This window comes from Siniperca chuatsi, linkage group LG22 (assembly GCF_020085105.1).
Source record: "Siniperca chuatsi isolate FFG_IHB_CAS linkage group LG22, ASM2008510v1, whole genome shotgun sequence".
NCBI classification, from domain to species: domain Eukaryota; kingdom Metazoa; phylum Chordata; class Actinopteri; order Centrarchiformes; family Sinipercidae; genus Siniperca; species Siniperca chuatsi.
In genome coordinates this window covers 5258233-5272217 of record NC_058063.1, presented here as the reverse complement: position 1 = coordinate 5272217, position 13985 = coordinate 5258233, and the positions used below count along the sequence as shown (strand labels likewise).

The following is a 13985-nucleotide window of genomic DNA, read 5'->3' as shown; positions in this document are numbered from 1 at the left end:
CTTTTGTATTTTTGTTTTCTTAAACATATTCGGCTGCTCTGTTTCCCTGTTGCGGACAGTGGCGGCGGTGGCTTCTGTGTGCAGAGCGTGTAACGAAGGCTGACACGTCAAGGAGGCAGCAGTCACCCTGTCCATTAACTCTGAAATCCTGATTCCAGTCAGCTATACTGCAGTAGAGGCGTTTCACTTGTGCTGCACTCACAGCATAGAGAACACACACACACACACACACACACACACACATACGCCTGCAACACATACACAATCTTTCTCAATGTAGGCACAAATTCACCCAAAACATCCTAAAAGGATATTTTCTTCCTCTGTTTTTTGAAAAGTTGTACTTTGCCAGTGATAAATGAAACCGTATACAGAGAACTGGGAGGAAATATTTTCCGCTGAGGGGAAATCAGTGGAAAGTGTTTATTTCAAGGGGTTTCTCTCTTAGATAAAAGATGACACAAGAAGTAGCAAACATCAGAAAGGGGGATTATGCCCAAACTGCCTCCCAGAGGGAGAGAATGATAAGGACTAGGGCTTTTTTTTTTTTTAAAGGTCTAAGCTGGGAGCCGGTGTTGGGGGAAAGGATTAAAATGACAGAAATGAATATCAAGAGAAGATTGGGTCATCCTGCTGAAAGGACACTCGGTGCAGAGAAGCTGTGCAAACCGATATCTGTGCAGACTGGAATCTACAAATGCTGCCTGGCATTACATTATTCCCTGGTTTATTCTCTACTTATTGCAGTCCTTTCTCCTGCATAATTTATGTCTCTACGTTTTCAATTACAATTTTGCTTGCCATATAGAGTCTCTTTACTGAAGTTCTGAATTTGGTAGTATTGTATGTTAACTCGTTATTTCAAAGTTATCTGTCCCTGTAACTGCAGCGTTAGCTAAATAACTTTAAATATGCTGATAGGCAGTGTAACAATACTATACACTACAATGGGATGTATTCACACAGAGGTGTGCTAAAATGGGGCATAACTGATCCCAGCTGAGTTAAGATTCATTAAGACCTGAGATTCAAATCATGTCCAAGTTCAGTTGTCTAATTGGAACAGCAGTTTGGTTTAATCAGTGCTTAATTTTGTTTCTGATCAACATTTCATATGTAATGCTGCTCAGTCAAGTTACTTAGTTGTAACTACGGGTTTTATTTAGAACGTCTAATCAAGCCTTTTTAGCCAGTTAGCATACGAAATAACATGAAAATTCAGTAGATTTATTCGTGCATGATAGATTCAGAAACAGAAAACACAAGGACTGTGATGAATGTGAATTTTAAAGACTGTAGATACATAAGCTAAAAGTAATTTAAAAAAACAGTCAATATCTAATAAATATCTGGCTTAAAAGGGAGTTGTGCTACCAGACTAGAGTATTTAGTTTTGAGTTGGTAGTGCTGTTATTTTCAAATGTAATTTATTAAAACATTTATTTCTGTCTCTTTCTGACTGTGCGAGTCGTCTGCATCATTGTGTTGCATGTAAATACACAGTGTCCAGTGGGAAAACAGAGAGATAAACAGCATAGCCTATGTGTTACATTAGCCTGGTACTCTAGCGGTCAGTAATAGATGAAATTAAAAAAGTGTAGCCTCAGATCTCAGGTCGGTCAGGTCAGGTTTAGCCGAAGGTCTTAGACTGGTGAGGCTATTGTCAAACATTACTTCTCCTTTCCAGAAAATGCTAAGCACACGCTAGCGGTACATGCTACACCTCCCCTATTTTAGTGTATTAACTGAGCAACGACTTGAAGAACATATAGATGCGTAGATGCATGAGTGCCTCTGCAAATATTTTGTAAATACAACCCAACATGCCTGGTGGCTTTGTCTGTGTTATACTTGCACATCAGCATCTATGACTGTGTTTGCAAACCATGTAGGATGCTATCAGCCACAGACGAAATTGCAGCTCAAGCCATGTATCTCTTACGTGCAGGATAAGAGAATTCTCTCCCCAATCTGTTCCCTGCAGATTTCTCATTGTTGCTGTGTGTTAATCTCAGTGAGAACAGCAAGGACTCGGCGCTCCCTATCGGGAGTTTAAATCAAAAGGCACTTCCATTTATCGAACATAGACCCCAACAGAGCATCAAAAACGGCTTATGTCTTAAATAAGCTGTTGTACAGTGGACTCTGTCTGTCTTCTGTTGATCTCTCTTTTTTCACCCTCTTTCACACACATACACACACTCACATTAACTGCTGTTCCTCTTCACGTAGGCTTTGGATAAATTAGATGTGATTCAGCAGGCATTTTTAACACAGGGGCGTCTCATACCCTAGAGCTCTGCAATCTGGCTCCCCAGAAAGATGATGACTCTTTCTTTCTCTTGCTCATGCATTCTCCCTCTCTCCTCTCCTAACTTTCTCTCTTGCACCATGCTCTGTCCCCCTTTCTCCCCAGTGCTATTGTTGGGCCTTCACTGCGTAAAGAAATTGTATTTAAAATCCTTAAATCCTTGTCAAAATTTCTCCCTGTGTGCAGGAGATTACTGTGAGCCAGTATTATTCTGGACTAGCTTTAGCAGGCACTCTCCCTCCCCACCAACCTTTGAGCATGTACCCTGATTATTACCTTCACAATGGCAAGTAGAAAGGAATCGTTTTCAGGTCCCGGTAAACCTGTACATCACCTTCTGAAGTTGCTGCAAAGTAAAGAGTAATCACTTAAAAAAGGAATGTTTCAGTGCTAGTGCTAATAACAATAAACAGCCATTACAGCCTGGGGTTTTGTCACAATGTGAGTTACACCAAAAACCTCATTTGTCTGTTCGAATGCACGGGAAACATCTCTTTTCCATATTGTTTTGGCTCAGTGAGAGTAATATGCTCTGGGGCCAGTTGTCCGTGGCTTCAGGTTAGGGGGGGGCCCTCATAGACATCATGGGTGAGGGAGAATGAGGTGGAGATGAGCCCATCTGGCCCAGACAGCTGGGTCCACAGCTGGAGGGACAGACAGTGACAGCTGACTCACCACACAGCGCTAGGCTGCAGCGATGGATGGATGGTTGGCTGGAGGGGGAGGAAGGAATCAATGGAGAGAAGATGAGTGGAGGTGAGAAAGAGAGATGGGAAAAGCTTGCCAGCCTACCAGCAGCGGTCTGATTTTGCATTTCTGCAATAGTGGAAGTGAGGTGGAAAAAGAGGACATGTTTTTTTCTGTGCAGATAAGAGATCTACGCAACTTTGCAGGTGTCATGGTTAAATTTGTTTTCCACTCGTTGCACAGATTAGTCATTTTGCTTTTGAATTAATTAGTTAATTAATCAATATTAGTTAATGATTTGTGTACAGTATTGTAGATATGCAACATTGTATATTCATGCATCTCTGTATTAACCCCAAGTGGCTCCCTAAGATTGTATTCTTCCTTAACTGTTTATTTCGCACTGCATTAGGATACACAGTGGTATATGTGCAGCTCAATTCAATTCAATTAAATTTTATTTATACAGCGCCAATTCATAACAGAAGTTATCTCATTGCACTTTTCCTATAGAGCAGGTCTAGACCGTACGCTTTATAATATTATTTAGTTAATATAGTTAGCTAATAGCTAACTGTTAGCGGACATAGCTGGCCAGTATTGCTGACACAATGTCCAGTTTAGTGTCACAACTGTATTAAAGGGTGTCAAGGGGACAAGAACAAATGTAATGAATGCAGTAGCCCAACAATATCAATATGAAGATATCAATGCCAAAACACAACATATAGCCTGTTGCAAACACTCTGGGTGCTCCTCCCTAACTGATCAGAGTTGCCACAGCAACCTCTAACTTTAGTTCCTGCAGTTACTATTTGACATTATTTTTCAAATGCACAAATGACTAATTCATGATCAAAAATAAAATAATTTGAGAGCCTGGATTACTGACAAACTACACAGACTTTACAAGTCAAGTACCCCTGACACTACCAGGGCTCTGTAGAGATCTGTACATGGTTACTTGAATAAAAAGTGACCAAGGAGCTTGTTTGGAGCATTGATCGTGGCCCTACCCTGGGGTGAACCAAGCTTCATCTGTTCCTGTGTTGTCAAGACAGTAAATTTGTTTGACTATGGCTTAAAAAAAAGCTGATTCAGCTGATGAGACACTGTTACAGCACCCTGGGGGGACAAGCCATACCTGCGCTGTTTAAATATTCAACATCCCAACCTACTGATAGATATCAGTTCTTTGTAATTACCAAACACCCAATTAACTAGGACAAGGAGAGCTAACATAAGATTTGCAGACAATGTCATTTGGCGTATGATCGCTAATGGAATCTCAGGGAAAATGGCGTTTATGGTGATGGGGATGGGAAGAAGGGGGGAAAGAGAGGAGTAAGTGATTTATATTTTTTCCTCATCATCCTTGCTGTCTCCCTCTTTCTCCCCTTGAGGATATATCATTTCACATGATTAAGATGTGTGCATCCTGCTCCTTCATCCAAGCGAAACTGGAGACAACCCCTCTTGCTGGTTACCTTTCCTCTCCTCTACCTAGCTGAGGCTTCTGCTACCCACAACACACACGTTTTCCTTTAATCCCTCCCCTCTAATTACCAAACATAGCCTCCCTACTTTTTTCCTGTCCATCTTTCATCCTGATCAGCTCTTTTTCATCTAAACCTTCTCCTTGAATTCCTAATTTTCCTGCATCGAAACCAGTGCGCCTTTCATTATCCCTCTCAGTTCCTGTAACTCTAGTATCACCATACAGATGCATTCAATTAACTAGATATCCTTAGTTTTCAAAGCTGGTGAAGCCACAATGCTAATAGTGGATTCCTTTGTCCATAACTCTGTACTCTAATGTACCCACCAGCTCTGTGTAGATAGCTTAATATTTTGCTTTCGTTCACCATTGTGCTCTGTTTTGTGGCTTACTTTGAAGGCATTGTTGGGTAAATGTATGCATCTGATTACTGGCAGGATAATTGATGCTGGGTTGGTGGAAAACCAATAGATTTTAATTTCCAAACCTCCCTGCGAGCATTATATTAAAGTAAGTAAATAAACAGTATTAATCATGTTACAAGCTACAATCAGGTTGCTGGCCCATGTTACTGTCTATGTCGGCCCTATACAGCACAATGGCCAGACTGTGCACTGCCTATGTTACATTCACTTAAGATAGCATAAATATGAAGGTAAAGATGACGGTCTTCTATTGTTAAAATGCTTAAAAAGATCAATTTTTACATTTTGCTGACAAGCAACCTATTTTTTCTTGTACTCTTTTAAAAGCAAAAGCAGCGTGATATCACCATCTGACCACAAAATTGCTTAGAAACAAGGTTGTCGTGGGTGGTTGTGTGTACAAGGTGTCTGACTTTGATAACAGTGACCACAGTTTGCATCCCATCTCCCGTTGGTTTCTTTTAACCATGACAGTAACCATGATCTTTCCCTACCCTAAGAAATTGCTCATATGAATCATTTTGTATTGGTTATGTGGGCCATTTTGGAAGGCACTAACAATGAGAACGATAAATAAATGCTCAAATGGGTCATATTGAAAGGCTATTACAAAGAACCTATTTTGTGGTTTAGTTATGAGAAATGAGTTATCTGATCTCTTCCTATTTTGAAAGTACACTCTCAGAAAACCTGAAAACTTTCAGTAATAAAAATAAGATAGCTACTGTACTCAGATACAACTATCTACAACTGTAGATTTCTACTGTCAGATGAATTTCTTTCTTTTAAGAAATGAAATAATAAGAATAAGAACTGATGAAGCATGTTTGTAGTTCCACAAAAGGCTTCAAAGTAACTTTGAATAGCCTGCCTGGTAGATGGCAGTTGACAATTGGCAACGCTAATGCCAAACCACTTTTTCAGTCTCTCAGTTTGGCTTCCAGACGAACAGGGTTATTTCCCTGTTTGCAGGATCCAGCAGTGCACTTATATAAGCATCCGACATTGGGGCTCAGTCTGGAGGAAGTTTCCCAACAGTGCACTTACATAAGCGGCTAACATTGGGGGCTCAGTACGGGAGAAAGCTACTGAATAGCAAAACAGGAGACAGAAGTTAAAAATTGATGACTTGCTTTTTGTGTTCCGCCTTCCCCCGCTGCGCGAGCAAAGAGATGCAGCTTGTCCCAGTTTCCTGACCTCACCCAACGGAAAAATCCCAGTCTTTCCTCTACTTCCTGTCATGTGTATTGCTGCTGGAACCCTTTAAATAGATCTATACATTAACATACATATACCCACATTGACCCTTTATAATGTTCTTCCTTGAAAAAAAAATCCTGTCTCTCTTATGTATTTCTGCCTTTTGTCATGTTCTTAATATCGAGTAGTGTTTGCAGTCTAATTAATTAGTAGTATAATGGCTAGAAGGTTTATTCAGGATTAAACTGTAGACGAGAGGCTTTGATCCCACGTCTGCCAGTAAACTAATCCCACTTCCTACCATCTATGACCTCACTTCGCCAGAGGGATTTTGGACTTTCACTGGGGGAATATTTAGTGTCTGAAGTGCAAGGCTTTTCAACTCTGGGACATGGGTGTTGCATCACACAGCAGTAGCACTGACATGACAGTCATGTGTGTGTGGTGCAATTAGTATTTGTGCATGTGTGTCTGGAGTGATTGTTCACCTGTGTGTATCTGTGTGCTCTGTATTCCTTGTTTTGCCTGTGCCGAAGGGGAGTGGAGCAGCAGGTGTTGGCAGTCCTCTGTGTTTTTCATCATAATGAGTTCCCAGTCCACACACTGTCCTCTAAAGGAAACATCAATACTGTCAGTGACAGTCTCATAACGAAACAGCACATTTTGCATATACTTTGAAATATGTTTAGAGATAAGGCTTACAATAAATAGTAATTGGCAAAATGGTTTATTACATATAGATGATAATTTACTGATACTGCAATTATACAATTTTTATTTGTGCTCAGTACCCCTCTTTTTTACATGTTTCCTTGCTTTTCCCTTTCTGTTTTGTAAAATTCAGATGTTTTCTTGTCATTGTTTTCTCTAATGGCGAATGCAGTTAAATTTGCAAGTATGACTTCATTGAAAATAGCTTTGCTGCCCGATCAAATCAATCAATCAACCTAACCAAGACATGGCGATGTTTATCAGTGTTACCTGTACATGAAATAACATACTACAAGACTGAAACATATGTACAATTGTCTGGCAAGATATAGATGGTGTAGGTATATAAGTGATGAGATTAATTGACTTTGTATTAATCATCTTAAAATGCATTCCGTTGGCGGTCAACAATTAGATGTATGCAGCTGAAAACAAAAAAAAGAAAGGAAAAGACAGAATGAGTGCACCAACATGAAAAGTAAAGTGTACCTGTTCTTAAAAATGTGTCTGAGAATAATTTGTGCAGCCAACCCATTCCCTGCAAATTATGCAGGAAATCGAGTTCTTTCTCTTGGGACAAATACACATGTTGGGTTTGGGTACAATCGCAGAAACACCTGTACAATATAATTAAGTTCAATTGAACAGACAGAAAAAATATCCTAGCAGACCATTACATCTAGACCAGTGCACTGTAGAAGTAACAGTGTGAAATAAAGAAATCAACTCCTGCCTACCATTTTCATTACTGTTAATTTAATAAATACGCAACATTTCAGACAGACAGCCCTCATTATAAGGTTTATTTCACTCGACCATTAACTTGTCTGGTCATGTCAAATTCAATTGCACTGTAATAGTACTACCTTTTGAGTAGATGTGTTCTTACAGCGTGGACGGTTTATAATGTTTAATTTTAGTTGAGACTTTCTTAAGATTTATTAAGAACCTGTCACAGAGGTGCTGTTGGATTGCATTATATTATACAGAGCTCCTGTTAACTTTGTCTACAGTCTGTCCATGTAGTATAATTAACTAGCTTAAAGACTAAAAGACAGTAAATACTCTACAAATAGATTTCAGTACTATTTCAGTACCTCATAGAGGATGGGCACAAGCGATTGGATTTGGACAGTGTACATTTGGCTGGATTGTGGGGGGGCTCTTTTTTTAAGATTCTGTAATCCTTCCTCTAAGTTCAGCAGTTCAGCCTTGGTGCAAGATCAGGACACATGTCCCGGTCACCCTGGGTGTCACATCTCCCTCACCCTGACAGCAGCAAGCACAGCATCTCTTGTCACCCCTGGGACGTTCCCACCTGGCAGAGATGTTTTTGTGTGTGTGTGTGTATGGCCGTGTGAGTCAATGAGTAATAGTCTGGACTCTTTTCTCTCCATCAGTGCAGAATACCTGCACTGGTATTTCCTGTTTTGCCATTTTTCTTGCTTCTTGTCTCTAGCACTGAACTCCTGTCCCAGCTGAGATCTCTATCGGCCATGATTTATCTGATACACAATCTCTCTCCATTTCTCTCTTTCTAGCTTTCCCCCTCTGTCTCTCTAGTGCTCTCCCTCATACTTCCTCTCCTCTTGCAATCCAATGCCTACATTACTTTCTGCACTGCTGGCATGTTTCTCCTCTTCATTATCTTGCATGCCTTGTTCCTCCCACTCCTCGTACGGTCATGTTTTCTTGGTCCCCACCTTTCACTCTTATTTTTTCTGTCTTGCCCACACCAAGTACCCCAACCTCGTTTTGACAAAAATAGCTGAAAATGAGTACATGGTGTGCAAGGAGAAAATAAAAGACATGCAGAGGGTGGAATTGAGGTCAAAGCTTGAAAGGTGTGCGAAGTGCTGAGTGCAATAGAGTGCAAGTGTGGATGCATGAAACAAAACATTATAAAGGTTTATGTACAGATGATAGACGGGAAATATTCCTTGTTAAATGTATCAGTTAGAAAATAATTCAATTAATGTCAGGTGCTCACTGCCCCTCCTCTTGAGTGCATGTATTACTGGGTTCTTCATTGTCTACATATTTTGTTTGTAGTTGTACCAGTAATTAGTGCGACTTGCGGATACACACACACACTCACCTAAACATAAGGGTGTCATTGCTTTACATTCTCTAGAGGATGTGCTTGCTGGCAGCGTATCCATTGGTTTAAAAACGTGGGCTTCTGTATGTGTCTTTTTGCAAACAACAAATCAAACATGTATGTGTGCCTCCCATCGTTCGTGCGTGCGTGCTCTCCTCCTTCAATTCTCTTCACTCATTCCCCTCCCTCCCTCTCTCTCTCGCTCTCTCTCTCGCTGCTCCAACCAGACACACAAACACTCTCTCTCTCTCTCTCTCTCTCTCTCTCTCTCTCTCTGTTTCTGCTCTGCCCTATGTATCATAGTCACCGTCTGTGCATTCAAAGGAACCCGAGTGTGTGTCCACCTTTCCCTTTCGGCTCTATTTCTGCCACTGACTCTTGGTTTTTACCCTGCCCAGTACAGAGCCGTGCGTTTGCGCCGTTGGGAGGGGGGTGGCTGACTTGATCGGAGGAAAAGGAAAAGGGAGAACTGTGCGGGCAGGAAGGATGCGCTCTTTGCTGCAGCTTCTGATTCAATTAGCATGAATTTCACAGCAGAGGCAGCGGCGGCAGTAGCGGCAGCAGCATCGTCAGATTCTCTCAGCAAGCCAGCAGCAGCACCCTGTGTCGGAGCCCCACCGAGAGGACCAGCCGCTGATTCTCATCTGCCTCCCACCCTGGAAAGCAGTGTTTGAAGTTGCATAGAAAACGGAATTATATTCTCAAAAGGTGAAGAGCAATCACAAGTAGGACGGAGTTTGGGTACAAGTCTGGTTTAATCCTGTTGAGGTGTCTTCTTGGTGCTGCCCTTCATTCCATGATCCATATTGATTCATTTTGACAGAAAAGAGGACAGAGAATTCAGCACCGCTGCACTTGGAAATAGCCGACTGTTTTGTCCTCTTTCTTGCCAACCCTTTTTTCTTGCCAGTCCTGTATTCTGTTTATTCATCCCTTGTTTTCCCGCTCTTGGCTGCAGTCTGAACGGGTCCAGAGTTCCTTCAGGGAATCGAAGCCCTGAAACAGGATTTGGCTTCTCCTTCATTTCAGGACCCTCTGCTCCTCTCCCTTTTGCACCCTAGTTTTACTTCTATGTATTTTGCTATCCTACTGCTCTCCATTTAAGTTGTCTCCAAAAAGCTCAGAAGGGATATCGGGAGTCTTTTTCTTCGTGTTGGAGGCTTGGATTATGGGTGGAGAAACCAGCTGAAGATCTCCCCAAGGTGAAGGAAAACCCTGTCGAACAATTAACTCAAAGAGCTGCGCACAAGATATTTTTCAAGGAGCTAAGATGGAGTCATGTGTTTGCTAAATCGGTGCTGCTAAGCTGTAATTATTTGTTTTGGAGTGGCAAGGAAGTTGCCTGTTAAAACAAATGAGGTTCAGTTTTATAAAAAAGGTTTAATTGTATAAGAAGAGGAGTGGGAGTTGTTTTGGTTCTCAAGGATCCAGTCAGAAGCTTTTGGATATCGACACTAGACTGTTGGAGGATTTTTGGGGTCTTTCTTTTTAGGAAGGATTTTGTCTTTTTTTTTCCACTGTTTTTTTTTTCTTTCCAATCATTTTTGGGATTTTCAAACAAGGATCCTTTTTTTTCCCTTCTTGGCTTATTTTTTTATCAGTATTTTCTATTTATATTTTTCCCCTCCCCAGGCTGGAAAGCAGGGGATCATGGGCCCTGGATTCATTTGAGATGTTCACTTCCTGTTTGTGTCGTATGAGGGGGAGGGGCCTTCTGTTCCTTTCAGGCCTCGCCCCCATGGAGCAGGAGATGGAAGTGGAGGTGGACGGAGGGTTGCTACTGGTACCCAGGCAAGCAGCGGCGTCACCAGTGGTGTGGGCCAGTCCGGCCTTCCTTTTCAGGCTGGTGCTCTCTTTGGCGCTGCTGGTGTTCCCCTGCCCAGCTGTGGCCGCCCGAGTTTCCTCCTCCCTCAGTACCACCCACCATGTCCACCACTTCCACAACAAGCATGGTACTGTGCCCATTGCCATCAACCGGATGCCCTTTCTTACACGTGGGGGCCATGGTAAGATCATCTGTTTCTGTTGCTCTTTTCCCTGACTATTCAGGAATTGATCGGCTAATGATTGACCAGTGATTTTGCTGAGCGACATGCGACAGTACATGTGTGAGTTTTACTTAGAGGAATGACATGGACTTAAGGGGTCAATAGGAGTAAATTTTCTTCAAGGGGTTGATTCATGGTGGCAATGAGCTCTAAGTTGAGTACATAAGCACAGGCAATTGGTTCATCCATCTATTGATCTCTGTCATCTCTGGAAAGACTGAGAGGAGCCAGGCCTGGGCAACCAACCTCACTGCCTCAGCTTCCCATAGGCCAGTGTCTTGATTTATGTCCCCGAATTGGCGGATGATGTTTCCAGAAGCTGTTCCCTTCTGGGCTTTTTGCAGCACATCCCCAGCCAGCTGGTTCCCGCTACTTGCCTTTCAAGCTCAGCAGCCATCTTGGGTCTGCTGATTGAACTATGGCCAATTTAAATTCATGTAATCACCAACCATAGTAATTGTTGGCGCATGATGGCAGCCACTAAAAGAGAATGGCCTTAACAGGTTGTTGAGATGCTAAATCTCACATGCTGTGTGTCATGGTACATTGTGTACTCAGGAAAATCCATTGATAATTGCCTGAGCACTCCTTATTTTGTCCTACTTTCTACTTTGGCTCATTGCTCTGTGGTGCATCAGTTGCTGTGCTGTTCTTAGCCTAAGCTGTCAGGGACAAGGCAGAGTTTCACACTGATGATTCCTTTGATGTTCCCCAAGCTTTTTTCACTGCAATTTTTCTTCTCCCTTTCCCTCTGTATTTATCTCCCATGACCCTTTTCAACACCCTGTACATACATTACTTTGATAGGAGACGTTAATAGCATTTATTGATTCCTCAGCATGTTTATGCTCATGTCATTCCATTTACATCCACTTAGTGTTTATCCAACAAGCCCTACTTCTCTCTCTCTCTCTCTCTGTCTGTCTGTCTGTCTGTCTGTCTCTCTCTACCTCCTTCCCCTCTCCATTCTCTCTCACCTCTGTATACCTGTAATCTGCACCAATCAATCGGGTGTCAGATGGGTAGAGGAGCCTCACATAGCCCTCTGCGGTCGATTGGCTGTGGTGAGCCTCGATAGACATTACACAACCTCTTCCCTGGTGCTCAGTATTGCATTTGATTTATGGCTATCCATATTCTCCTCCCAGCCCACAGCTACATGCGCACAAGTCCTCACAGTTAAAGTGTGACTGAGCACACAAATGAGGGCTAACCTGCGTCATAGAAGAGGTATGAAGGAATGTTCTCAGTGTCTTGTCAATGGCAAATTGAAGAGCTACCCTTTTTATCGTGTTCATTGGGGATGCAAAGGTTCACCGAATCCTTGAATTGATTTTCCTTTTGATTTTGAGGTCAGAATTTAGTTCATGATTTTCTTTAATTAAATTGTTCATCTTCAGAGACAATTAAGATATGCATAGTGATTAATAAACACACCAGATTGTCAAAGAATCCAATTAAAGAGCCTGTCAAAAAAACATATTACAGAAACAAAAATTTACAAAAATGCCAATTAACAATGGTAAATGTTCTTTTAGCCCAAAAATGCTCCAGTTCAAACATAGCCCGTAGCCATGGATTCAAAAATAACAAATAAATGAATAATTAAGTAGGAACATAAATTGCCCTGCTTTACTGTATAAGTACTTTGTCGACCATCTGAATATGCATATCAAATGTGATTAATTGTGTTCTGAAACACTGTAATGGCAAACATGTTACACTGCTTAAAACACACATAAAAAGAAAGAGGGATAAATATATTTTCTTATTGATTTTTTTTTTTTACTAAGATATAAGTTGGCTGTAAGTTTGGGTTTAAATGAAGCTGAAAGCATGGCCTGCATTGGCCCTGTTTTTAAATTACAGTTAAAGAATGGAAATAGTAGCACAAATGGTACAGCATAGCGGTGCATAATTCTCTAGTTTCTGAAATAAAGCACAAATAAACAAATGCATGCATATCTGTGAGTTGTTACCGATAGCCAGCATTTACTAAAAGCATTTCAAGTGTAACTTCACCCCCAAATTCTGCTAGCGCCCCCCCCTCCTAGCATATTTAAAAAATGCAGCACAGGACTGCAGGACAAACACCTTAGGGGGCGTGGCCCTGTGTATGCCGCAGAAGGTAAGGAGACACCGACCAGATTGAGCAACAGACAGCTAACCAGTTATGAGCAGCTGCTGTCAGACGCTCCATGTCCACACTGGAAACACACTGGAGCTTTGACAGTCAGAAGCACATGTGAAAGTTTCTGTGTGGTACCTGTGTTTTAGCTGAGCTAGCAGCTCAGAGAGGCTGAGAGGCTCTCCAGTGAGTGTGTGTCTGTAAATTTGAAGAATGTCAATATTAACACCAGTATTGATCTGTTTCATCATAGTACTGTCATATAATTTAGTTCACAGCTCAAAAAGAGTCCTTAAAGAGGTACTGCACAAGTGTGAGGTCGGCATACTCTCTGTGTGACTGTGGAATCACTAAACAACTGTTGCAGTAACCACTATTGCTGTAATATCGCACTGAAACCATGTTAACTGTGTTCACAGTAATGCAGGGCAAGCTAGCTAGACTAGCCAGTTAGCTTAACACTTAGTGAGGCTAATTACCGAACAGGTTAAATACTGAAACGAGTCTTTACCAACATTACAGCGGTACAATACATACAAAACATCGACTAGACAGTGCAACATCATGAAATACAGAGAGAGAATCGAGTTATTGTGCTACATGAACCTTATAGCAGTAATATCATAATTTATATAGTCAGTGACCTCTGCACCAGTAGAAACATGGCAGACGTAGGGCAGGAAGGAGGAGGTGAAAACAAAGTAAACCCCGTAATTTCAAAATAAAGGTCTTTGAACAAAATTGTCTGAACCACGGTCTGAACGTGAAGAGTTTATAAAATATGATGTTTTGTTATAAATTAAACTACCCAATAGTTTATACAAGTAAGTAAAGCTGAAACTATTTGTCAATTAATCAATTAGTCGATTGACAGAA

At 41.5% G+C, this 13985-nt stretch overlaps 1 protein-coding gene across 8 annotated transcripts in view; it reads left to right on the top strand.

Annotated features, from left to right (window-relative positions):
- Positions 1–13985, top strand: part of nrxn2b (neurexin 2b) — a 736473-nt gene that overhangs the window by 473498 nt on the left and 248990 nt on the right. Inside the window, exon 1 of one of the 8 annotated variants that reach the window (XM_044183094.1) lies at positions 9188–10939. The exons of the other annotated variants lie outside the window; for them this stretch is intronic. Coding sequence (XP_044039029.1) covers positions 10606–10939 — 334 coding nt within the window. The 5' untranslated portion in view covers positions 9188–10605. Of the gene's footprint in view, positions 1–9187; positions 10940–13985 lie in introns of those variants that run through there. 8 annotated transcript variants of the gene reach the window in all.